A 26,838-nucleotide genomic window follows, 5' to 3' on the forward strand; every position below is an offset into this window, starting at 1 on the left:
TTGCTGCTGTGTGAAACAAAACATATTAGTTCCCTTTAAGCCAGCCGTTTTCTGATTGGCTGTCCCATGCAAACAGAAGGTGTGAAGTTTTTGGCTCACACTAAGTTCTTTTATGTCTACCCAATTAAAGACTTTATTGTATTTTGTAATATTGTGACAGAAAAAGGGAGAGCACAGTACTTTAAAACATTAAAGAAAGAACATAAAAAAACTTAAAAGAAGTTAAGAACAGGGACATAAATACAGATATTACTTCATTGTGAAAAACAAATATACTTTGATACCTTCTTTTACTGCGTGTCTTAAGTTTTAAACCTAAAAACTAGCTGAGAGTATGATTAACATCAGCAGGATCTTTTTTTCAGGTAAGGTCTGAGTTAGATATGGGTCACGAACAGGTTAAAAGACACTGACATATGGAGAAGTGCTGCTGAAGTGTCGCAGTATCTTTCCTCTGCCAAAAAGGGCATCGAGATGGTGAGCCTTCATGCTTTTCTATTCTTAGCTGAAGAAACCTTCCTCTCTTCCAAAGTCTGGCACCGCCCCTCCACCCCTGCATCTAGATTTATAAGAGCCACAGATCCTCGGCACTGGTTTGGCACAAGACTTCCCGAGCAGGACAAGTAACCCACAAAATGTAGCCAGTAAGTATTAATGTTGAATTAAGTCTTTCTTGTGTGTCTGAACTGAAAGTAAACAAATCACGACAAATGCTGCCACAAAAACTAATCTGTGACTGTGAATTGGGAGTGCTTGGAAATAAAAATAAACAGTTTCTGGTTGTTTTCATGGTACACCTACAGCAGCAGCAGCAGCAGCAGATCCTTCCCCGGGTGACTAATTCTTTTACACTGAATATATCTTATCCCGTGAATCTAGGTATCCAGGGCTGCTCACAGCTATGCTTCTTGTTAAAGAAGATGATGGTCTTAAAATGGTTTTACCACAAGAAACTTCCCCTACACGGAATATTCCTGTTGTTTTCCCCTGAGGCCTCACACTGCCACTCTGAGGAATAAAATGATAGATCCAGAGGGTTTACCACAGATCATGGGGAGACAATACAGGTGAGATACTGAAAAAAAAAATGCTTGAAAAATGACATTTGTTAGTAAACTGTTTTGGGTTCTGCGCTCATGTGGATGTTTAATGCCTGTTAAAGCAAAGATCTTTAAATAAAACAAGTTCCTTTTTTAGTGTAACCTGAAATAAAATGCTTGAATGTCTAGTGGAAGATTAATTATAGGTTGTCGGGGCGGCAGAGCATCAGCTTTCTTGTGAAACGCTTCTTGCTTATCTTTGATTAACCTTTGGCATAAATCAGCCCGTCAGCGCTCCTCACATTTCATCAGTGAGACACATGCTGCTGCGTCCATCGTCACGTTTTCATTCATTCATTCACACGTGACGAATTAGTCTGGTCAACTTTTTATATGTAACCTATTAAAAACTGCCTTAATGTGACCCCGGGCCAAAAACTTTGTGTTTTCAAGGTTAAGCTTGTCAGAGTCGTTTCACTTTACTGAGTGGTTCCATTTTTACAGTTTTACTCAACTTTGTTTCATTTAAAACTTTAGATGTGAGTAATTTTCCACATTCGGATCATTCGTTAAAATATTCAGTGTGATATGTTATTATAAATTAAACAAAACTCTATAAAAGCAAAAACAAGCTGCAACATTACAGCCAATAAATAATATACATGCGATATATCTAAAACATATATATTATATATTGATTTATTATGGACTAATCTATATGATAAGCATGTTTTTTTTAACTTTAGGTGCTGAAACTTCTGTAATTTTAAGAAAAGTTTCCAACACCACACTGTAAAAGTGACAGCTGAGCGCTGTTATAAATTTTTATGTTTGATGATCAAACAACATTTTTAAAAAATATTTTAATAAATAAATCTTGTGTTTACTTGTAAAAATAAAAATTGCCCATGTGATGTATTGTTTCAAATAATTAACAATCAGCAAGTCAATGAAAATCCAAAACTGCATTAAATCACCCATGTGTGGTACATGTTAAGTATTAAAGACTAAACTATTGAATTTTGCGCCTGTTTATGTTAACTAAACAATGTGTCTGCTGCTGAGTAGGTGGAATACTCCTCTGCTGGGAGGATAAATTTGCACTAATTGTGCGGTTTCTAATAGCAACCGTCAGTCATTAATTCATGGAGTGTACAATCATGTTAAAAAAAAAATGTTTTTACAGGACTCAGTGCAGCCGTGTCAAAAAAAACTAAGTACACCCTTACTTCTGAATTAAGTAGCAGCCAGGTGCTGCTAATCAAATGCACTTGATTAATATTCATCAGGAACTCTGAGCACCTCCATGAAAGCAGAGGTTTGCCAGTGGACATCTTTTCTCAGGAGTGGACATCCCAACAAATTCATTACAAGCAAAAAATCCCCAATAACAAGAACTCGGACTCTACAGGCTTCAGTTAGCATGTCAAATGTTAAAGTTCACAACGGAAACATTAGAAAAAGACTGAACAACTGTTGGAAGATCTTCTAGGTGAAAGCGTCTTCTCTCTAAAATGAATATGGCACAACAGTTTAGATTTCAAAGTTGCATCTGAACAAACCACAAGAATTCTGGGACGATGTCCTTTGGACAGATGAGACAACAGTGGAGATGCTTGATCAAAATGCAAAGCACCATGTTTGGCAAAAACCAAGCGGAGCAGGGGTTGATGATTTCAGCTTGTATTGCAGTCACATGACCGGGGCATCTTGCAGTAATTGAGTCGACCATGAACTCTTCTGTATACCAAAGTATTCTAGAGTCAATGTGCAGGTGTCTGTCTCATAGCTAAAGATTGACTGAAACTCCCAAGCACAGCATAAAATCTACAACAGGATGGATGAAAAAGAGAAGAATTAAGGTGTTACAATGGCCTGGTTAAAATCCAGACCTCAACCTGACTGACATGCTGTGATGGGACCTGCGCATAAACAAATACCTGCAAACCTCAATGAACTGAAGCAAAGAACAGTGAACCAAAATTCAGACAAACAGAAAGTCACTACTTCAAGTTAATGAAGTTTTACTTCAAGTTATTGCTGTTAAAGTTGGTTCTACGAGTGACTGAATCATGGGATATGCTTAGTTTTTCACACAACTGCATAAAGTCCTGCGAAACCTTCTTTTACACAACCGTTTTTCCTCCTCACTTGAGTTAATTATCTTCTGCTGCCAGGATCATTTGTTGGTATCAGGTGGGTCGAGTTTCTAATAGTTGCTGTCAATAACTCACATACTGCTGGAGGACAGGACCATAATAGAGTCATGTGTGTATTTTGGTCTTAGGCCAAAATACACATATGACTCTATTATGGTCAGTCATGTGTTTGACTGGCAGAAGAAGTCATACAGATTGAGCTAACATGCACTTTCAGCACAAAAAGCCTAAATCTTTATTAATTTATCATCTTTTCATGGAGATATTTAACATTACCCTTTAATACTTGTTGTGTCTGCAGTTCTTCATGTTATCAGTTATTACAAAAATCACAAATCAGTTGAAGATCTCCAAGTAAACATTTTATATTTTATAGTAACATACAAAAATGTGTTTGTTTATCACCTACAATTCAACCTTGTGGGATCCATACGTAAGTAGGGAGGTGGGTTTATTAATTTAAAGCAGCTTAAAAGTTATTTGAAAATATTTGAAATGTTTTAATCCCATCTTATTATTACATGTATAAGTCACATGATATACCAGAACTGATTCAGTTGTTCATATATGTTTGTCTCAGTGAGCCACCATAAATTTTCCTGTCATTCATTCACTGGTGAAACCACAACTGTTCACATACCTCAGGGGTCCTCGTTCTCTCATACAGAGGCTCTGCTGAGCTTGTGACAGCCAGTCATCTCCTGTGTCACTGCCTCTCCACCCTAATATGGACACCCCGGCTCTTTATTTGGGGGTTTCCATGGCGTTGGGGTGACGTGGGAGCACATGCCACGTATCGAGGTTCTCACCTTACTGGGTGGAGGCATGAGGGCAGATAGTCCCTGAGTCAGACCGGGCTGCGGAGCCTCGAGTGGGTGTGTGGCAATAAGTGATTTCTGTAGGCATGCTAAATCTATTCCCCTGACACCTCAGGCACTTAGCCTAAATATAAACTAACAGAGCAGCTACCCCCTGCTGCAGGCCAACCGCTGGCATGTGAAGACTCCATGAAACGAATCACAAGACCCTGAACTCCCCTCGACACACCCGCTGTGGCTATGCCAAGTCCAGGGACAGAGCTGGCCGGACTTTTCTCACAGTAATGTACAGTATGAGTAAACTTTTATGACCAAAACGTTTATCCAACACTGAGCTACTGAACTGAGTATTGGTATGGTTGTCACTGGCTCCTTACAGCAGAAATTGTCTGTTTAATGGTTTAAAAGTGATTCTGTGTCATCAGCTGGAGTCAGGAATTAAAACCCCTTATTGTAACCATATAATTCATTTTGGTGCTTGATATTAAAATATCAATAAAAGTGAAAATGCACTGCTCAATGTCTCCCCTTGTTTCTGTTGGCTGAGGCCCAGGGTTGTGTTATGTGGGTGACTCTAAAGGACTTTGAAGAAGCGCAGACATGGTTCACACTGCTGCTCGTTGAAGCTGATGCCAAAAATGAAAGATTTGCTCCTTTATTTCTGTAGAAGTGTTACAGAATAGGTGATAGAGAGGTTGTGTAATGTTGCTGGATGGGGTGTCGAGCACGTCTGGGAAGCATAATTAAGTTTTCAACCAGCCTACCTCCCAGTGCTAAAGCTTTAGCAAGAGCTCCTGAGGAACACAGTTTACTCTGTGGAGGGCTGACCTCTAGATGTAAGCGAGAAAATCATTTCCCCATCAGAGCTTACAGAAATATCACGCTGTTAATTTCACAAGAGCCTTAGAGGGAGACACTGTGTCCTGTTAAGTGCTCATTGGTTGAAGCTGCCACTTCTTCTCTTCAAGACTAAGGCAGCATTTGTTGTTATAAGCAATAGAAGAAGATGGCGTGCAGGTTTCTCTGAATGAGGATCAGAATGACTCTCAGAATAAACCTGAGAATGTCTGAAGGATTTCTCTGTGCTAATTTAAGGTCAGCTAGGGCCATTATTTTCTATATTAATCATCAAAATTATACACAATATGAAAAATGAGCAACGTGTGTGGGACAAATCATTCAGCTCAGTTACAAAAATAGATGATTAAAAGTAAAAGACCTTTAATGAGTATGACTGAGTTTATTATATTATATATGTTTGTTCATCCTGTTCTCAAATGCACGAATGCTCCAAGTACATTTAATATATTGCTGTATCAGAAGTTTTGAGATAAAAAGGAGGCAGGTCTAATAAATAACTTTTCCCTGAAATATTTCCATTCCTGTCTTTCAAAGGGGAATCAGCCATTCCTACTATTGTGGAGCACTAAATCTTATCTAGTTGATAAGAAGGCTCATTCAAGTGCAGCCAGATGTTATCGGTCACCTTCAGTCAGTCGTACAAATGTTAGGTTTGTGTCTCTAAAGAGGAACTACGTGGATGTGTGTTTGTTTCATGAGATACAGAAGGAAGAAAAACAGGAAACATGAAGTGGTTTCAGTGGGGTTTTAAATCAGGAGACAAAAATCCTTCCAAACAGTGAGACTTTGTTTTTATTTTTTTAAATACAGCAAGACCAAAGTTACTGGTGTTTAAACACTGGGCGGTCCAGAGGTGGCTTATCTTTTTTAGAAAAACAACAGTTACAGAGGATTATACAAAACGCAGCACTTCTGCCATTAGTTCTTCATATCTTACATGATTATCTATTTACAAATCAGGCTTAGAGCTACAGAACTGATGTCATACATTTACTCAGATTTCTATATTTACAAGTTTATACACAAGTCTGCTGTTAGACCCGTCCTGCTGTAAAGAGAGAGAGAGAAAAGCAAAGTTAGTCACACCGAATCAAATGATTTTTACTTATCTGTCAGTGAAAATGTCCAAGATTTGATTGTTTTTATTTACCTATAAGCTGTTTAGAAGGGAGTTGTTAATGGTTTCATACACTTTGTTGTAAATCTCTTCCTTTGAAGTCATCCCATCAAGGTACTCTGTACAGAAATGAAAGGAGTATGAGAGCATTTCTGCTCACTGGTTGGTGGTTAAATAGGTTTTTTTAGATCTGTGGATAGGCTGATGGATGAATGCGGGCATGTAGAGGCTCATTTAGATTTCAAGAGGCAAAGCACTTGCTTTACAAACCTATGCTGTTGCAGTTGTCCGCCATCTCTTTCCTGTGTTTCAAGTACATGGGCCAGACGTGGCCATCGAACAGGCCGGCTGGGTCAGGGACGGTGTATGTCCTTGTACTGCAGAGAAAAAGAGATCAGTGTGGGGTTGTTGTGTTGCTGTACTTTGGTGTCCAGCTCTTAAGGGGATTCTGGTAAAGTCTCTGCAGGAACTTGTTACCTTCTCCTCCGTTTGCACTCCTCATAAGGAATGGAAATGTAGAAACATTTGTCATAGACATCAATAAGAGGCCTGCGGAGAAAGCAGAGGTCAGATTACTCAAAAGCTTTAGAGGTCAGGAGGTTTGTAGGTTTCACAGTTTAGAAAAAATGAGCAAGGTGCTGGGAAGCCCACTTGTAGTTGTAGATGAGGAACCCCTCCACGATGAGAATGTGGATCCCCTTCTCCCCAGAGCCGGCTTCCTCGGCTTCAGGTGACAGGCTCACGCCGTGTGAGCGGGCAAACTTGACGGGGTTCTCCTGCCAGCCTTTGACAGTGTTGATCATAGCCTCCATGTCCAGAGCGGTGATCACTGATACAGAACAAGTAAAGAAAAGAGAAGAGCATGTTTTACCACACAGGAAACCAACACTCCTCACCAATGTGCTTTAACACACATTAGCCACGGTTAGTGAATGTCTCTAGCATCCACAGAATATTTGATTGAATATCACAAAGTTTAGGATTGATTGGTTACCAAACTAAAGAAATGTGCAGGAAAGAAAGAGTACATTACTGCATGGTTTTCCTACGCGAAATCCATTCTTACCATCCCACTGTCTAAAGCCGTCCTCCCCGACTTCTATTTGATCGGGTTTCTGAAATAACAGTCACCAATAAAACATTGCTGCAACCTAGTAACCAGTCGGAACTGATCACACCTGGACAGGACAAGTCAAGGACTCGTCTCCACCAAAAGTGAACACACGGTGACGGCTTTCGATGCGGCTGAATTCGTTTCCCAACGTTAGGCTTAGAAAATCTGACAATTTTTTTTCATCAAATCTTAAAACTATTCTGAAGGGTACTAGCGCTTGTTGTCGCCTCATCTTGATGGTGAAACATGCTTTGAGATTCTGATTTGTCTTCAAAAGGCTTAAAAACATTTGAGGGGAAAGTTTAAGAAAAAGGCTTTCGACGTCAGTCATCCTTTACTGACTGTGAGTGAATCATGTAAAGATGGGTGTGGTAGATATGAGACCTTCTGGCTTCTTTTACTCGAAGTGAGGTTTAAGTCTGACTTTAAGTGGGGACGCTCAGCCCTTTCATTAGCTGTCCAGGAGACAATCAGCCAAATGCATTACTAGGCTACTGCCATGACAGGACATCTGCAGGTCAGACTGATGGTTTATTTCTGAGCACAAAATGTCTTCAAGGACAAATTTTAAAGTAGCGAATGACATATGAAAAATAAAAATGCCTTGCAATAACTTAACTTTAATGCCATTAAATTATTACTTTAGCTTTCAAGTTTACTTCAAAGGAGAAAACAATAAAATACTTTCATGCATCTTACCTTGAAAAAGTCATCCTGATGCACCACACAACAGTTGGGTAATGTCTTTAGTAGTCTATTTGTCAGAGTGGTCTTCCCACCGTTGGTCACTCTGAAATGGGTGCCACTTAGATTTTTTTTTCTCTCAATTTCCATAAATAAACAGTTATATATATATAAAAGAAGACTTACCCTCCTATGCCAATGATGAACTTCATTTTTTCTTATTTCTTTCTGTATTGGTCACCTCTGGAATTCAGTAAATAAAAGCAGGGAACCCAGCCAAAGCAAACAGTCTCTCAAAGGCTTCTACTGAAAACCTTTCCCTTCTCCTCCTCCACAAATGTCCCCTCCTTTTACTACTTCATTGATAGACAAAGTCTTTGCTGTGCATTTAAAGGATTTGGCTTCAGTGTCACAGCCTCCCACACCAATCAGCCTGCTTTGTCTCATAGCCAATAAGGTGCCACTTCACAGTCCGCAGCACCAATGATTGGGCAGGACTCGGGAGCCTCACAGCTTCGTGAAAGCAAAGCCCAGAATTTGCACCTGCTCGGAGGAGTCAGTGAACACCAGCCAATCTAATGCACGAATAATCCCACGCCCAATACACTTCTTAAAAAGATAAAGAAAATAATATGAGACCAAGGTGTGAGCCACGGTCGTATGTAGTGCCTCAAACAGAAAGCTGTTTGTTTTGTTCTAAAATTTGAGATGCATTTTTGCAAAAACTGAAAAGCTTTGGCATTTAAAAGTAGGCTGTGATTTAGATGCAGAGGACATTTCTCATAAAGGAAGAAACTATGTAGCGAGGGAGTAGACTGTAAAAATCATTAAAAGTGTAATATTTTGTGCATATATATATATATATATATTCCAGACAATCTGCATCACAGCATAGTGCAGAACCTGTGATTTTAAGGGGGAATTTTCCATGCATAGACAGCTCTGGGTAAATGAAAACCAGGAGCACTATATTTAGGCGGCTGTGTCTGACTGCTGCGTCACGAATATTTCTGATGCAACTAGTTGGAGTAAATGGCAGCCAGCCATGTGACCACAGTGTCTCGAGCTACAGGTGTGATAAACCACGGCTATTTCTTTGAAGTCAAGCCCCCACTGCTTATCAACTCAGATTGCCACACATTCCCGGATGTGTGCGGAATAAACTTGCGTTCATTTTGTTTGCACAGTATTTGAGCAATCTATGTTACTACTGCGCTTTTCTTTGTAGGTGTAGGAAGGAGTTGAACTCTGACCTGGAGATACAGGAGCACATGCTCTTTTTGCCAGGAAAGTCTCAGTGGAAAAGTGATGCCTCACACTAAGTTACTGACAGGCCTGATGTTGTGTAGTAGTTTGACGTTAGTAAACAGAAAATGTTACGTCCGCGTAAGAACCTGGAGAGTACAAATCTGTTCCATATAGGGGATCAAACCATCTGGTCTAGCATGGGGAAGCATGTGGTGCACATACGTTTTCCATCCTGGAATCAAAAGACAGACTTACCTTTGCTCTCAGTCTAAATTTGGCTTTTTAAATATATGTCCATATGCTCGTTACCAGGGCTTATACACTGGAAGACAAAAAGGCAGATTCTTGTCTGGATGTCTGTATATCTGTAATAAATATTTTTGTTTAACTCAGCATGAGGACTGAAAGCAGAGACAAGCAGCTAGTCTGGTTCTCAGCAAAACTTGCACTTGCACAACATTAGTAAATAACCAGATCTGCAATGCCTGTTTAGTTTCAAGATGCACAAATAAATAAAAAAAATGCTATTTTGTGGTTTCAGAGGATGTTGCATAACTCCTTCTGGACAACATGAATCTGGAAAATCATTTCATCCCAAAGTCAGTGGTCAAACACTCTTTCCAAGTATAGATTTATTTGCATACAGCAGTGTTATTCGGTCAGCTTTAGAGATGGTGGTGAACTTTGGACAGAGGCAGGCTGTTTGCTGGTGCTTCAAGTATTAATACAAAATCTAAATGTGTTTTGGCTCCATGCCTTTGTGTGTCAGGCGTCTCTTTATTCCAATCTTATGGAATGAAATCCATATTTCAAAAGGTTGGATTATTCTTATAAAACTAAATAACAATTAAGAATCAATAATTAAATATAACATCATAATTTGTGATTGAATGATTGGATTTAAACAATAGAATATAAACATTATTAAAGTAAAAAAAAAAAAATGCAGGGCAAAGTTCAGTTTCTAACTGGTTATGTATTGTGCACATAAACAAAAACGGGTCACTCCAAGGGCATTAAGACCTCCATAAAAAGCAGCACAGGACGGTCAGGTGACATCCACCGAACATCCACTGACGATTATCCCCGTTAATAACTCAACTGCCAAAAACATTCTGGACCGAAGGTGAAAACACGCAGCCGCAATAAAAGGATGAAAATATAAGCTGCAACGTACATAAGCGAGTCTGTCCTTCTGATCTCTTCTGTTTTAGGAGTCAAGGCTGAATGTGGGGGACAAATAATCATGACAAAACTTGCTTTAGATCACTCATTTATTATAGTTTTCTTTTCTTTTTTACAAACAGTAAATGGCACGTTTTCATAAATAACACTAAGCAATTCATTTAACTCTCTTATTAAATAGAATTCTTTTCATTTGTAACAATGTTTCTTCCCATCTTGCAAAATTACTTTTCGAAACTTAACAAATGTAACAAAGACAGGAAGGATATAAACGAGCATGCCACCTGCATATTCAACTCCGGAAAACTTGAAAACACACTTTTTGCATCAGAAACATCTAGGAGGAGCGATATCATTGCACTTCTTTTTTTCAGCAAATAGCCATTAAACCAAACAATACCAACGCCGTCTGTGTGCAAACACTTTTTTCTCAAAAATATATTACAAATATGTACAAAATGCTCCCGGCAAGTCTTTTCATTCACGCATAGGCAAAGTCATGCTGTAGGTAAAGGTCAATTTGACATGCAGGACAGCTTTTGATTTAACTAAGCTGCAATGCTTTGGCGTAACTGAACCTTAAGTTATTAGAAGCAAGCATGTCACTTGAAATAAGAGGAATATTGAGGAATGATTGTCCTCCGGCTAATAGATCCATTTAGGGGATTTAATCCCAGCTGAGAAGCTTGTGGGCTTCCGTTTTCACGATTCCTCCACGGGCTCTTCAGTATAAAGCTCTGCAAGGTAAATACAGAAAGTTTAAGTCTCACTTTAATCCCGTCAGTGACAAAGTTTGATGTAATGCAGTTGTTAAAATTGGCCGTGTGTCAGTGAGCGGCAGTAAATCTAAACTACTTGACACATATCAGGTTTGACCATTCATTTTTTTCCCCTGCTTCCTGTGCTGGCATTTAGTTAGGGGACAGTCCCCGTGTCCATTCCCGAGATGTCAGCCAGTCCACTGGCTGGCATCTCGTTTGATATATGAGGGCCTATAGGAACAGTCAGCAGCCGGGGACAGGTTCTAAAATAATCCACTTCACCCGCCCTAACCCATCCCGGCTGGCTGTGGCGGGCATTTCACCCAGTTTATGACAGGCTCGGTGGGGCAGATCAATTTGCCCAATAAAAATAGAATTGATTGGTTGCACGCAGGCAGGCCTGAAGAGACGAGCAGCTGTGCTTTATGTAACATGGGGTGATGTTTGAGGATTGAGTAACGTTTCTTGGATTCACGCACAGTGGGAATTTAAAGAAGTTAAACATGACTTGGCAAAGATGAAAATGAGTTGGACGGGTTGAGTGACAGCAGTCAGTCAGCAGTGTATGACATGTTCCTGTTCAGCGTCCAGCACTCTCAGAGAAGAATTGGAAACCTGGGAGGAAACTGTAGCACAATTTTTGCATTTTTAGATCAACACCTCATCAAACTCAGCATAAAGCGGATGATTGTTGTCTTTTGCACTGCACAGAGACTGCACTGTTTCAAGGAATTGGAAATCTTAGCGTCTGTGTCATAGTAAAATTTGGATCCCACTGCCCCTGAACAGAAAGCTGACCCTTTGGGCCCAAGATGGGCCATCATCCAGCATGTGATTTACTGTATCGTGTCTCTTTAGCACACGTAAGCAGATATGTGCAGAAAAGAACATTTCCATGTATGTTGAAGATTAATTACTGTGGGCTGACATTACAAACCAACCTGAAGAGTTGATGTAGGGGCACTCAGATGGATGAGTCCCTTACCTTAATGTCAGATGTCACGGCCAACCTCTGCTATCATTGACTTCGGCCTGGAAATAACAGATAAATAAATATAAATATGTTGCCTGGTCGTCTAAACCATGTTAGGCTGTGTTGCTTAATCATATCTATATGTCTGCAGAAGTTCACGCGTTCACAGTGATGTTAAAGAGAAGCAACACACTGATCAATTTGCTTGTGGACCTCTTACATAATATGTTCTTCACGCCAATGGAGGAAGTTGTTTTATTTTTATTGCTCTAACAGATGAAATATAAAATCAGTGAAACAAATGAAGTGCTTTCAGGCTTCTTGCAGCCACGGGATTTAAGTGCAACAATATATGAGTACTTTTCCATATTGTAGCTGCATGCGCTGTAGTACTGTATGTACTACAAAATTGGGTCACCTTTCTTTGGGGAGTGTTGAATTACTCTGCTGCTGGTCTTGCTCAAGTCTGGAGGGGAGGCACATAGTAGTAACATGCATGTTTAAATGAGCATGTGTAAACAAAAGAAATTTTAATATAAAATCACTTAAAACATGTGACTCACCTTTCCTTTTGTGCTCTTATCTTCTCATCATCATACCTTTAAAAAAAAGGGGATAGAAATTCAGAATGATGAGGAGTTATGTAACATCCTTCTCACCAGTGCTGAAGTTAAAAGTTCATCGCTCTGTGTTGATGCAGCTCATATGCAGAGACATGTTAATGAGAATGTTTCTAAAGGAATCTGCAGTCCTGCGATAAAATTCAGTCGCTTGTAGAAGCACTTTTAGGAGCAATAACTTAAGCGAATCATTTTCTGTATGACTTTATCATTCTCTTACATAATTGAAGCAGAATTTCAGCTCACTCTTCTCTATAGTGTTGCTTCATGTTATTAGGTTTAAAGGCATTTGTTTATGTACAGCTCTTTTATGGTCCTTCCACAGCATTTCAATCAGGTTTAGGTCGGGACTCGATCCTTTTCTTTTCCAGCCATCGTGTTGGAGATTTGTTGCTGTGCTTGGGATCACTGTCCTCCTGCATGACCCAGTTTTGGCCAACCTTTCGCTGTCAGACAGTTGGCCTCACATTTGACTCCAGAATATTTTGGTATACAGAGCTGACTTAATGGCTACAAGGTGCAAAATACCCAAATCATCACACCTCCACCACCATGATTGACAGTTGATTTGTGGTGTTTGATTTTATTGAAATGTGGTGCTGTGTATTATGGCCATTTGGTCTAATCTGTCCAAAACTTTCTCCTGGAATCCTTCCAAACAAGCAACACTTATTTAATCTTTTCCTATTTGTGTTATCATGAACAGTAAAATTTAACATGCTAACCAAAGCCTTAAGAGTCTGATATGTAACTCTTGGGTTTTTTGCAGTTTCTCTGAGCATTGCATGGGAAGATTGTGGGGTTGTGTTAACATTTGATTAGCAGCATGTATTAATTTCTATGGAAGCAGTAAAGGCCTGCTTGGTTTTCCACAGAACTGCATGGAGTCCCATGAAGACTTTCTTTTGCACACGACAGTGGAAAAGTTTGTCTGATGTTGGCTCTGTTTCTTCTGTATAACTATGCACTGCAGTTCTTCCAAAGCCTCAATCATCTTTTGAATTTGTTTTAAAATCAGTGTGAATACTCACCATCTGGACCATTATTGGCTGCCATAGTTCAGTTTTGAGCATTCTTGCACAGTTTGCCATAATATATAAAAAAAAATAAAAAGGAAATGCCGACTCAGAGTTGTAAAGCCCATGTTGGATTTTTGATATATTTTTAATTTCTTTCCGCGAGGCACGTTGTAACTTTGCTACATATGTAAAGTGTTTTTTAAAATATTAATATTATTTTAATCACCTGCTGTTTCATCTGCACAAATCCATCTAAGTAAACAGTGAGAAGCAGACATTTAAACAAATGTGAAAAACTGTACATCAGTCTTAGTTATCCATAAACACTGTCTTGTTGGACTGTTTGAATTCTTTCAAGATGTCAGGATTTGGATAGTGATGCATGTTTTGTAATTTTGCCTCTGGACATCATATCACAAAAAAACGTTAATGATGTGACCACAGTGCAGACTTGCAACTTGAATTCAAGGAATTAAACAAAAGTATTGCAAAAATAGTTTAGGAATAAAAGCTATTATATATTCCCTAATTATCAGAGAGTCAGAGGTGACTGGACAATAGACTAACAACAGTTTCATGGACTCTTCCCTCTTTATTCCATATAATTTAAGCAGATAACAGACGTGGAGTTGGGTCTTGCATTCAGTAGTAAATACTTATGGAGCTGACTATATTGCTGTAAGCTTGCAAAGCACAGTATCAGCCATGAAAGACACTTGCAGCATCTCAACAGGGACCCTTGGTGGCTGAGAGTACTTACTGCAGCACACATTCAGGAATCTGCACGTGCTCCATGGGGATAATCTGACCGAGTTCCTTCAGGGTGTGAACGTAGCGGATCTTATCCATGAACTTCACACTTCAAAAAATATAAACAACATTGGGTTACTGTCACAAATTAATCCTGCCCCCAAATATATGTGCATTCAGCCACGTAGCACAACATACGTACTCTGATTATGTAACAGCAACACTTTTCTCTTTTTAATGTTTTCAGTGTAGCGATGTGACAACTTTAAAATGCTCCAACCTATTTTTCTCTATCTCTCTTTTGTTTTTAGATTTATTAAGAGACAAGTTTTTACGGCCAGTACAAGAAGAGATGTGTCATAAATATACCTAATGAAGGGTCTTGAGATGGCCAGGACAGTGCGGATGAACCATGTTGGGTGAGCGATGATGAGACACTTTAGATTCTTCCTCAGTCTATAGGAAACAATAAGAGTTCATTACAATCCCCATTATAACTTTTAACTGCATGAAATCCCATGTATATTGGTTATCTTCATCTCTAGCATCAAGAACATCTTCAGCTTCACTATCTTCTAATTTTCCAAATCGTTTTCCGAGTTATTTTGACACTGTTCGTCTTACTTTCTGTCTATCATCTGGTAGCATCTCTTCAGCCAGCTGATGCCAGGCATCTTTCTGCGAGGAGTCGCTCCATTCAGGTAAACAATCATGTAATCCTCTGCTACCAGCAGCTCCAGGCTGCTCACAACATACCTGAGAACAGACATGAACAATCTTCAATTGTACATGAAAACAGCACATAAAGCGCCCTCATTCGATTTATGATTAAAAAGAGTTCTGATATTTTATTTGTGGAGATAAAATGATCTTTCATTTAAAGGGGGATCCATTAAACTCATTTCCAGCTCCATTTTGTTATTACTCTTGTTGGACTTTTGTGGCTTTGCATGATTAGCATTTCCAAATAATTCTTATTTATCTTGTGTTGGCTCCTTGAAGCAGCTTCTCAGTTCATCCCATAAACTGTACCTGCAGGATGTCACGCTTTGATTAGTGAGGCCCTGCTTTGAAGTTTAAGGATGAGCATTTTTGGCATCACCATTTGATGTTTTGAAGCCAAACATGTTGCCCAAGGTCTGCCCCGATCCATACCCTGCTTTAACCCCCCTTTTCGATGGGGGTGTTTTCTGGTGTCTGTGTGTGGTGCTGCTGGGTAGTCTGTGCTGGCAAACAAATGTTACCGGTCTGGTAGTTACTCCTGGGTGGGTCTGGGGCAGGCTTGGGGACTTGGGGTTCTGGGGGCGTGCTACATCTGGGCGGGGGTTTTGGCTGGACCTGGGGGGCTTGGGTGTATTGGTGGAACGGGGGGCTCCTTTAGCTATCACGGAGGTTTTTAGCATCTTTTTGCAGGGTCGCTCTACTTTTGAGGAGACCACCCTGCAGGGAGGTGGAGGACTTAACCTGGGTTTCTATTGGTTTATGTAGTCTGGGAGTTGCCTGAATGTTGGGGTGGGTGTAGTTTGGGCGGAGTGAATAACACACACTCCCGTTCTCTGTTCCCCATCCAGGGCTGGAAGAGCTGGCTGTCTGGTGAGGGTCTGTGTTAGGGTTAGGCTATATGAGGCTGGTGGCCGCCTCTGCTGCTGCAGAGGCCAGGGAAGTCTACTTGTCTCCATCCCAGAGTGAAGGAGACCATCTCCTGGGTCTGCGGGCTGATTGCCCTCTAGGGGTTGTTGGTTCCAGGAACTGGGAGTGTGTGGGGAGTGTTGGGTGTGTGTGTGAGTGTTTGTACACCTGTGCATGAGGGTGGGAATGCATGTTTGTGTCTGTGTTGTCCTGTTTGTCTTTGTCTATGTGTCAGGTCAGGTCTCCACCTCTCTCAGAACATCTCAGGCCAATAATGCCTAGTAATGCTCCACTTGTGAAGTAAATCTGTTTGGCATTTTATGGCCTTCAAATAAAAATTCTGATTCCTACACTGCTGGAAAAGACAGGGGAAAAAAAAGAAGTACTTATGCACTGACCTTTACTGAGGTCATAGGAGCAGAGGACTGTTCTCTAGAACCTGAACTCAGGAGTGCCACCTGCTGGCTATTAGAAATAATGGCACATATTTCAGGCACTTTACTGGCTTAAGATCTCAACGTGACGTCTGTGTTTTTTCTAAACAACCGTACTTCATCAGAAACAAACTGTTTTAGCTCCCTTTAACGTCAGGGGGGTGGGGCTTCCATGCTCAAAGCCAGAGCAGCGTGACTGAGATGACCATATAAGGATATCCTCTCTTACTGACATAACACAGCGGCAAGAGTAGAACAAGCCGTTTGGAAGTGACTATTTTGAGCAGTCTGAAATCAGGGATCACTATCTCAAACTTTAATATAAGCTCTCCCATTGCAGCAGTATGGATTTAAATAACTTAAAACCATAACAGGTCCACTCTAATTTTAAGAATTATTTGACTCATTATTTTACATCCTCATTGGACAGGAGACTTCCTACATTGGAAACGATTAATGGATTGTAAAGTGAAAAAAGAATGAAGTCAGCTTGTTGCCATGTGAGAACGAAGAAAGGATCTTACAGGAAGAGGTTTTCCATGATGTACGTGTAGTCGTCACAGCTGCTGTCAGGAAGGTAGCAGGCTGCAAACACTATGATGGCATTCAGACCTTCCCCGTAATATCCTGACAGAAGAGAGAGATGCAGTTGCTCGACTCGTAGTGGCAAATTATCAGCTGTATTATTACGATTACATATGAAGCACCAATAACTACCTTCAAAAGAGATTTTCCTTTCTTGCTACATTAATTCATTCATGCACTGCTCATTTATAGTTTATACATTAACAAACAGCCTCACAGTTTACTTGGATTGACTGCTGGGAGTTTTTGCTTTGTCTTTTTTTCCTTTAAGGCTTTCAATCCCCTTTGATGATCTATTCTTCCTTTCTGCTGCCCAAAAACAATTTGCATACCTAAATCACTGAGAACTGATGTAAATCCATCAGTCATTCCGAGTCAGGATTTAATCTTTTTAACCTGCAACCAGTGATAGTTTTCATCAAACTTACAAGCGTCACGTGGCAGGTAAGACATGTGAATGTGTCTGTACTCTTTTACATTTCACCTACTTTTTACATTTAATACCAGGAAGTGGGCCGATAAGATTTATAATAGCATAACCATCCTAAGGAATCCATTTGGGGAAACAGTCTAACTAACCTCCATGTGTGACCACCCTCAGGTACGGTCTGATGACCTGCATATCGATCCGTTGCTCCTGGTCGCCAATGATCACTGTTCGCCACAGACGACCTGACGAGTCTCTCTCCTCTTCGCTCTCACCTGGGAGACGCTTAGCGGTAGCCACAGGTGTGTCGTCTGAAAACAAGGTGACACCAGAAAGCAGCTGCTCACAACACATGTAGCCAACATGAGCAGAGCTGGCAAAGGGAAATGAAGCTTTTTAAAGCTATAAATCATTATTTATGATGACATTGAGCATACAAACGTAAGAAGTACTCAAAGCTCTTTTTACAACATGTCTAATTCATACAAGCACCCTTCTCTTCTTCTAAATGTTTCTATCCAACATTCAAACAACAACTTGGGGGTTCAGCATCTCGCCTGAGGATACTTTGGCTGACTGGAATAGCCTGGGATCAAACCACCATCCTTCCAATTAGTAGCTGACCTGCTCCACCTCATAGGCAAAAAGGGTCCATATTTGTCAATGTAAACAACAATATTGCCAAAGTTACTGCACATAATGCACTGATGCAATTCAAATTTTCCCTTCTTTGTAAAACTGAATATCATGAAATCCAGAATTTTTCCACCTGCATTTACAATGCAAGCTTACTCTTCAGCTCACCTTTATACTAAAAATGTGGTATTGGCCTGTTCAGACAGCTCAGAGGCTACACCAACAACAACACACAATACAACTACTCAACATGACTGACAGAGACAACGCCTTTAAACAGAACATAGAAAAAGCGCTGACGTCACTGCATGGCTGAAGCACATGATCAAAAATATGTTACCAGAGAGCAAAAATATCTGCTCCCCTTGGATGTGACCTTCTTGCTTTGCTAAAATTAAATAAACAAAAAAATAAAAAATAAAAAATGCTCAGCTGGGTAAAAACTCATCCCGAAAGGATACACAGACCCAGCAGCTATTTGTTTTAAACCAGCACGATCCGTCAAAGCTGGAGGCACAGATTTAGAACAAGAAAATCCAGAGGAAAAATGACTAAAAGAGATGTGAAGAAGGAGATGCAGCAAAGGATAAAAGCTTCACCAAAGGGCTCCTAACCAAAGCCCCTGCAGAGGTGAACGAAAAGCTACTACTGCTTAGAAAAAGCTGTAACATCTGGACCGGAGCTGACCACTGACTGTACTTACATTCATGCAGTGCACAGACACGAAAGCCTCCCTTATACCTAGGACCTGAAGGATCAAATGTAACCCCTCACTAGATTGTAAAACTGCTAGAGCTCCAGAGCAACACAGGAGTTGGGATTGATAATGTTAGAGCCACCAGCCTTAAATTAGTGTTAAGGCTAATTTTAACTCTCTTCAGCTTTTCTCCTTTGTTTAAATCAACACACAGTACAATGTCATATCATGTTTTATGGTTATGCTTTGTCTTTTGTGACAGTACTCAGCATTCCCGTTTTTAGAGTGTGTGTCATTGTTTTCATTGTTATACTGTGTGTGTTTAATAGTTGTGTTGTTTTTAGCTTGTGGAAATAAATGTGCCTCTATTCTACATTTGTTCTGGTTTATTACAACAACCATATAAAACTATATCATTACAAAAAGATTATGTACAGTTTGTCGATTTGTCCTCATTATGTGTGCTAATAATTTCCCTATAGAAATTTTTGGATGCTAAATTTTAACGTGCATGTACCTTCCCACTCTAGCTCGTTGCCGTTGTTGATGAACTCCAGTGAGTCAGTCTCATCTGGAGTCTCGATGTCATCAACATTGATGTCCAGGTCGTCGGGCGTTTCCAGGAAGTCATCAGAGAGCACCGACCCCTCGCTCTGATCCAGGGACAGGTTCATGTCGGGGGCGACCAGCGTGCGACGCTTACGTTGGGTCATGGATTCGCCGACATTCAGAGTGGTGGGAGGATCTAAGACAAAATGTTAGGAAAGTATGGATACACCTTATAAATATAAACATGTGTGTGTCTGTATGAAAAATATAATGGCGTCTATTTTTCTACTCACTGGTCCTGCTGTCAGAGAGGCCACATGCATCTCCATCCTCTGGCAGTGGCCTGCAGGGAAAGACATGAATGCATCATAAATAAACAGTTAAATTAGAAATAATTGTACATACATAGGAATTATATCTGGCTTAATGTTTTCCTGCTGCCAAGTAATGATTGTTTTGGCTGTTATATAATTGTAAGTTATAAGCACAACTGTTAAACTAAATAAGCAGCGATGATGGAAACCACTAAAAAACCATGAAGTACTAACAGTCATTCTCAGCATTTTGCTCTTCGCCTTTGTTTTTAGAGAGGCTGCGATGTGAGACCTGATTTAAATATATTTCGCCCTGTCGTTTGAGAAAGCAACACCAGCAATTACCAACTCCCCTCTGATTTTATAATAGGACAGCTGAAACCTCGGTGAGGGGCTGAGCAGGCTAGATTAGAGTGCACACACATATGCAGACAGGCAATAACACAGACTTGCATACACAGACAAACACACCCTGAAACACCACAAGTATGGACTGATGGTGCTGCTGGATAATTGCTGTTATTAAATTGTCAGTAGCTATGTAGAAGCAAGGTTAGGACCGCACCGACAAGTATTCAAGAGCGAATTAAGCAGTAGGGAAGAGAAAAACAATTTTCAGTGTTAAATCATTTGTTTCTAACGCAGACCTCCAGGTCTGAAATTCCCCCAGATGAAACACAATATTCCACTTCTCCTACCTAATATTCCACCACCATAATTTGTGTGAAGTCATCCTGAGATATTTTTAACCTTGTTAAATGCATTAAACACACACATTAGTGATTCTGGGCAACATTTAAACACAAAAGCATTTTTCAGACATTCACAGGACTTTGCTGCATGTACTGTGTGTGAATGTGTTTGGAAGATAATGAAAGTTTCTCTGATCAGCTTCTAAAAGCATATTTCCCCTGCTGTCAAAGAAAGATTTTGGCCAGCAGTAGAGCGAGTGGCTAGTCTCCCATAGCTTGGACACTGCGAGGTATTTGACTGCTCCTTTTTTTCCATCTGCTGGTTGCTATTTTGTTCGCTGACTTGCTACAGCCTCATCACATAACACCTGATGACTACATCATGGAAAGTACACACCTGCTTCCTTTCGGCCCTCTGCGCACTCACACAACATGTGACAGACTTTCCATCGAAGCTTGATCTCTTTGAAAAAGCTTCTGCGCAAATCAGACAAACTGCACGCACAAACAGACTGTTTGTTTCTCTGTCTCATACCTGGGGAAGTCCTCATCCTGCCACTCGTCCTTAACTTCCATGCTGTCCATGCGTAAAGTGGCTTCTGCTGTACCCATCCTTTGACAGCGAGGATGGGCTTCAGCTCGCTGTAACAGGCAAGCAAACAAAAGAATTCATCGAGCCGTTCACCAGGAAGTTCACCGAATGGTTTAACACACTGCAAAAACGTTCAGTCGTTGCAGCCTTATTAAAGTAGACACTCCACCCAAATTGCACAACCTGAATGATATCTTTTTCTGGCTTCTTATACTTGTCTTTATTACAAACTGAAAGTGGAGATAGATGAGCGTGGCTGCTTAATGATCAGGATTTAACATAAAAAAGTTTTCTTTGTTTGCTTAGGCGCTTAACCTGACCTGTCAATCATTCAGGCATTAAAAAGAGACCTAACTCAAGGGATGAACCAGTGTTGTGTAACCACTTAACAGAAAATCTGGGGAAGAACCTGTTTTAAATTATATCTTTAGGCACTTTGTTACTAGCAGCCTGTCGTGAAACACATAATTTGTTCCCGTTTCTTTGGTTGAATCTGTGAAAAACACCACAGATAACACCATGTGACAGACATAAAATAACATTTTTGCACCAACAAGGTGTTTCCCCAAAAACTCTTAGCTGAAAACTCTGCATATCTTGGCATGGTTTGCTAAAAATAAAAATGAAGAAACTGATCATGTCGAGGTGGAAAGAAGTATCAGACTTAAAATCGATCTACTGCAGATGAACAGCATCGGAAAGTCATGGTCTTATAAAATGAAAAAAACAAAACAAAACAGAAAAGACGTGATACAGAATACGAGAGATGCATCTGGCCTCTAAGTTGATGCATCTCTCGTCTCCTCATTGACATATCCTCAGAAATGACCTCAGTAGAAGGGTGGCTGCACGAAACTATTCCTAAGAAAGGGAAGCAGGGAGAAAAGGCCGGCCAAATTACACAAGAACTAGACTGAAAACCATCCATAAATAGGTCTTATGGAGGGGTGAATGTTTAAGGTCAGGGGAGCAATATAAGAGTGTTTATAGTCATCTGTAAAACATGGTTGGGACTGAATTTCAGTCGGTGGTGTTAGGAATGATGTCAAACATAAATGCAGAAAAGAACCATCAGATTTTGATCCAGCATGCAAGACCATCTGGAAAATGTCAGATTGGAAACAATATCATTTTTTTCAGCATGACATTGATCCCAAACACACTGTAAATGCTGCAAAACACACTTGGATAGAACAAAACACACAATGGAGCACTACCAGAGCCCAGACCTCAACATTACTAGAGCAGTGTGGGATCAGCTTGACAGAGGATGCATTAAAAGTCACAGTATGCACAGTATTGTCTCTAGTTGCATCATGAGAAATGTGTCATGTCTGGAGCTTGACCCTTGGAGGTGACACAAAAATTTGGATATGTCACCCTCCTCTGATTCTGTTTCAGCTTCTCTCTGTTAAATAAAATCAACTTCATTATGTAGCTGTTGCACTAAAGTAGTTGAGCATATCGGGTGAAGCGATGGACTCAGAGGATTTAGAGACTGGAATTGGACGATCAGGAAAGCAGACTAGATGCATTGTCTTGTTTGTGTCGGGCAGACTGTATTTAAAGAACAAAATCTGAACCCAAGAACAATTTAGCCCTAAGTGTTCTGCAGTTAAATCACAGAAATAACAGTTTGACATAACCAAGTCCCAGTGGGTTTCCTTCCCCATGATCCCTGGGGAAGGCGACAGAAATAAAACATCCAATTGCTCATACAATACAGATCCTCAGGGCACAACAAGCACGTGCTTCTGTAAAGCAGATCGTGATCTGAGCTTTCATATTATATAGAATCAAAGCAGATATCTCCCTCCATGGCATCATGCTCTATATTTGGTATTTGATGTAAAGGTTCACAGTGTTTTATTTATAGCAGCCTGACCATCAGGAATTAGTCAAGCACAAAGTAAACATCATGTGTAAGTCTTGTGTCTCCCTATGTCACTCTCCTAGCCAGAGTTCATCAGGCTACAGACGCAGACTTTACTGTGATCCATTTGTCCACTGGTTTGGCACTGATGTGTGGAATAAAAAAACAGCAAATGTGGGCTAAAAGGTGCAGGTCCTCCGGCTACATGTTCCCGGTACAGCTGCAATGTGAATGGATTCTAAATGATGGAGAAAAGAGCTATTTGCACTACATTGCCCGATGAGAAAGTTCCAGTGTTTGGTGCAGATTTGATGAGGAAATCCTTAAATGCCATTTTAACTGAGACCTTTCTGGTTAAATTACATTTCAAGTAGCCTCTGATCTCACACGATGACTGCATGTGGTTTATTGTGGTGCGCACGTCTCTTTCTAAGGCTCAGCTGCATGCACAGTGAACTGCTGATTGATGGACACAAAGTAATGTTGCAGCGGCACGTGTTTGGTGGGGATTTATGTCCAGATGGCAGGCCTGCCCTCATTTCCCAAACTCTGTCTCGTGAACTACTGATGCTGGTGCGCTTGGCAAACCTGAGACCTGGAACAGGCGCAACACTTGCATAAATGTTACCACATACTTTTTTCTGACAAGTACTCTTTCTTTGATACACAACAGGTGGGATCAAGTGAAGCGGAGAGGTAGTTTTCGCTCGTCTCTGTTATGAAATCATTTACTCAAAGATAAGCATCAATAGAACAGTTGAAGACGAAAGGCAACAGAGAGGTGGTCATGTACAGCCTAAAGAGAATGATGTCAAAAGCCTAAAAACTTCTCATCTTTTCAACATCTCTTAATATCTCTGACAACACTGGAAACAAAGTAAAAAAAAAGATCTGTTTGAAGAGTGTGACACCTGAAATCTGCTTCATCCTGACTGTGTAGTTGCAGTTTGATCAGCTTGTATTCACAGAAAACCAGCGGCTCCCACGACTGTCATCCCACTGTGATCTAAACATTTCCCTTTTTTCTTTTTGAGCCCGCTCCACTTCAGAACAATCGAACTGATAATAAAAAGAATAATCTTGGGTCTTACTGTATCACTCTTACTGAGAAGCTGACAAAGAAAATTTTTGTTTGCGTGGCCTTTAAATGCGTGCAAAGAAGCTATTGTGTCACGACTGCCAGCCCTCAATTAGCAGACACATGAAAACCGTCTCAGTGATTAATTGCGTGCAGTTGCAAAAGGAAACAAAGCACTGAATGTCACGTTTGATGACTTGCCCTCTGGGCCTCCCATCAGTAGAATCTGTTCAGAAGAAGAGCTCTTTATGAGAGCGGAAAGCGGAGAAAACCATGGTTTAAAAGCAGGATACTCACATACTGTAATTACAAAGGCTTTCTGCTTCCCTTTCAGATGGTCCCCCTTCCTTAAAGCTGCTGAGTGTGGATCATCGCTGATTACGTCTGCAGGTGTGTGCTGAGGGCCTGGGCTGCTGGACAATTCTTGTTGTTTACCCCTGCTGTTAATGGAGGCTGAGGCAGAAACTGTGTCCTCCTGTAGAGAGGCGAATGAGAGGAGAGTCTGTCACCACGCAGCAGAAACCATCCTGCTCCCACCTTCCCAGCGTCCTCTCTGTGCTGCTTTCCGATCAAAATAACAATAATCCTGACCGTGTACTTTAGCATGTTTTATGATGATCACTCTCCTCCTCCTCCCTCCACCAACACTAATGCCCCCACCCCAGGCTTTAATCCTGCTGCGATGATGTCAGCCGTATGGGAACAGTGGGTTATGATGGTTACGTAATAACAACTGCCTACCTTCTCTTTGATTCTGTCAGGCCACTCGGAGTCAGGATCACCTGTTTCCCTCACATTCAGTCCATTCTGGATTCTCCATCACTGACGGAGTTTGTTTCCTCCGGAGAGCAGGAAAAAATGGATGTTTCTATTTCAGCGCTGTTCCCTGGCAACAGCATCTTCACCCCTCACGCGCACAGTCTCTCGCTCTCTCTCTCTCGTTTTTTTCCCACCATCTCTTATAACCTCCCTCGATGAAGCCCCTCCTCCACACAGATTCCCCTCCTTTGCTCCTGCTTGCTGGCGCTGACGCTAATTCACCTTCCTCCCTGTCTCCCCTGCGGTCCTCACAGCTGCACACAGCTCTCCGCAGTGTCACCGCACACGGAGTGGCATCCCTCCGGCATTGCCCTCAATACCCAAAGGGAGCACAACTTCCAGCTCTTCAGCTCAGGCAGAAAAATTTAATTCAGGTGTTTTTACACTTCATATTAACAACATTTCACTGCACAGCACTGAAATATGCCTTATTTATACAATAAGCGCTTAGCAGATGCAAATTTTGCATTAAGCAGCAGTTTTATCTTTGTAAGAAATCACTCATTTTGTTGATGTTTACTGGAATAAGGACGATTCTATTTCGTTTCTACTTTATTTCACAGAAAATCATCTGTAGCTTTAGATTTGTGGCTTCTAATGTTGTTATTAATTCCTTTTTAATAGTTAATAAGGTGACAAAATATCACATGTTGATATTTTGGATTATTTTCCTCAACAAAAGCATGCTTTTGTAACGATTTAGTTTAGTTTTTTAGTTACTTGAACTCATAGTTATTTATTTTATTTATTTTTAAAAAGCAGTCTTAATGCTAATTAACTATGTCGTGTTCTTCTTCTTTATTTTTTCATTTTTGTCTTTTTGCCACCAGGTGGCGTGAGAGTGCTCCACAAGTCAAACTCATCAGTGTAAAATAAGAGTTGGGCTGAGCTGTAGTACAGTTTTTAAGGCTAGCATATTCAGCACCCTAATTTAGAAATAAGAAATTTAATCCTGTGACATGTGCCACAAAAAATACAGCTCTGCTTCCTGGAGAAAGCAAACATCTGTTACTTTCATTCTAGCAGTCTGGAATAAGAAGCCAAAGGTTTCATCAGGCTACATTAACGTGATGTGCAATACTATTACTAACAACACTGTTAGTTTTGCCCTGAAGGCGTTAATATTTTACTTATTATACAGAGCTCATCATTTTATGCTTAGTTTGCAGTGCTGTAGGAGGTGGCAGTTCGTGAGAGATGAATCTTTACTGGTCCCACAGCAGGAACATTTTAAGTGCTTCAGCAGCAAAGAGATAAAAGGTAATAATAAATAGAAAAAATAATTATATAAAAGGTGAGGAATAGGATGATAATAAAATATAATGTTAAAGTAGACGGATGATCATAATGGCTTATGTTACTTACACAGGGAGCATTGCTGTTTCACAATATTTTACATAATATTGGACAAAAACAGTTACGTGCATGTCAGTGCTGCGATTTTATCTAATGAGCAGTGTTGATTGTAAAGTCTGACCGCAGCAGGAAGGAAGGACCTGTGATGTCTTCACCTGAGTCTCCTGAGCAGACGCAGTCTGTGATCTACTCTTTCTTGAATAGATCACAGAACATCAAGGTACTTAAAGGAATTCATAATTTCAATCTCTTCTCTTCTCTGGTCCAGGCAGAGGAGCTTTGCACCTTCTGGAGTCTAACATCTGTTCTTTGTTTTTTTCCACCTTTCATCTGGAGGATTTTGGGGTATGAACGGCCAGGTTACTGCTAAGCATCTAAGTCTGATTTAAGTATAGATTATGACTAGGACCCTGCAGAATGTTCATGGACATTCTCCTTCAGGATTTTCTGGTAGAAAGCAGAACTCATCATTCCATCAATTACAGCAAGTCATTAAGCAGCAAAGCAACATCAGACCATCACAATACCACACCACTATGCTCTGTTAGTTTTACACCAAATGTAGTGAGACACAAACCTTCTAAATATTTGAACTTTTCTCTTGTAAGTCCACAGATTTCCCAAAAATCTTCGGGATGACGATCAAGATGTTTTTGGCAAATGTGAGACGAGCCTTTGTGACCTTTTCGGTCCACAGTGGTTTTCTCCTTGGACCTCTCTCATGGGTGCCACTTTTGTTCAGTCTCTTTATTATTGATGACTCATGAACACTTGCTTTAACTGAAACAAGTGAGGCCTGCAGTTCTTT

The 26,838-nt window shown here is 40.5% G+C and overlaps 2 protein-coding genes and 1 long non-coding RNA gene across 5 annotated transcripts; 1 reads left to right on the plus strand and 2 right to left on the minus strand.

The window, feature by feature from the left end:
- Positions 1 to 565: 565 nt before the first annotated feature.
- Positions 566 to 14,818, plus strand: LOC106098473 (uncharacterized). Its single transcript, XR_001224708.3, has 3 exons — positions 566 to 644; positions 880 to 1,067; positions 14,661 to 14,818. It is a non-coding gene; the product is annotated as an uncharacterized LOC106098473 (long non-coding RNA).
- On the minus strand, positions 5,609 to 8,166 carry nmrk2 (nicotinamide riboside kinase 2). Of its 3 annotated transcripts, none has more exons than XM_005476600.4 (8): positions 7,980 to 8,166; positions 7,809 to 7,899; positions 7,029 to 7,110; positions 6,647 to 6,824; positions 6,473 to 6,544; positions 6,266 to 6,372; positions 6,029 to 6,114; positions 5,609 to 5,926 (listed from the first exon to the last, which is right to left on the minus strand). In XM_005476600.4, the coding sequence occupies exons 1-7, from the start codon at positions 8,003 to 8,005 to the stop codon at positions 6,029 to 6,031; spliced, it is 642 nt and encodes a 213-aa protein (XP_005476657.1). In that variant the 5' UTR covers positions 8,006 to 8,166; the 3' UTR covers positions 5,609 to 5,926. The 3 variants fall into 3 exon arrangements, with proteins under 3 accessions (XP_005476657.1, XP_003448539.1, XP_019203811.1); XM_003448491.4 differs by having other exon boundaries at positions 7,062 to 7,110; positions 7,980 to 8,165; XM_019348266.1 differs by lacking the exons at positions 7,029 to 7,110; positions 7,980 to 8,166.
- On the minus strand, positions 10,298 to 25,013 carry atcayb (ATCAY kinesin light chain interacting caytaxin b). The gene is made up of 14 exons (XM_003448534.5): positions 24,597 to 25,013; positions 24,153 to 24,330; positions 20,848 to 20,954; positions 19,600 to 19,649; positions 19,275 to 19,502; positions 17,577 to 17,735; positions 16,937 to 17,039; positions 14,974 to 15,105; positions 14,719 to 14,805; positions 14,360 to 14,458; positions 12,524 to 12,559; positions 12,379 to 12,426; positions 11,973 to 12,019; positions 10,298 to 10,963 (listed from the first exon to the last, which is right to left on the minus strand). Exons 3-13 carry the CDS (start codon positions 20,922 to 20,924, stop codon positions 11,980 to 11,982), a joined length of 1,059 nt encoding a protein of 352 aa, XP_003448582.2. The 5' UTR covers positions 20,925 to 20,954; positions 24,153 to 24,330; positions 24,597 to 25,013; the 3' UTR covers positions 10,298 to 10,963; positions 11,973 to 11,979.
- Positions 25,014 to 26,838: the final 1,825 nt, after the last annotated feature.

Source organism: Oreochromis niloticus, linkage group LG18, assembly GCF_001858045.2.
Source record: "Oreochromis niloticus isolate F11D_XX linkage group LG18, O_niloticus_UMD_NMBU, whole genome shotgun sequence".
In the NCBI taxonomy this organism is placed as follows: Eukaryota; Metazoa; Chordata; class Actinopteri; order Cichliformes; family Cichlidae; genus Oreochromis; species Oreochromis niloticus.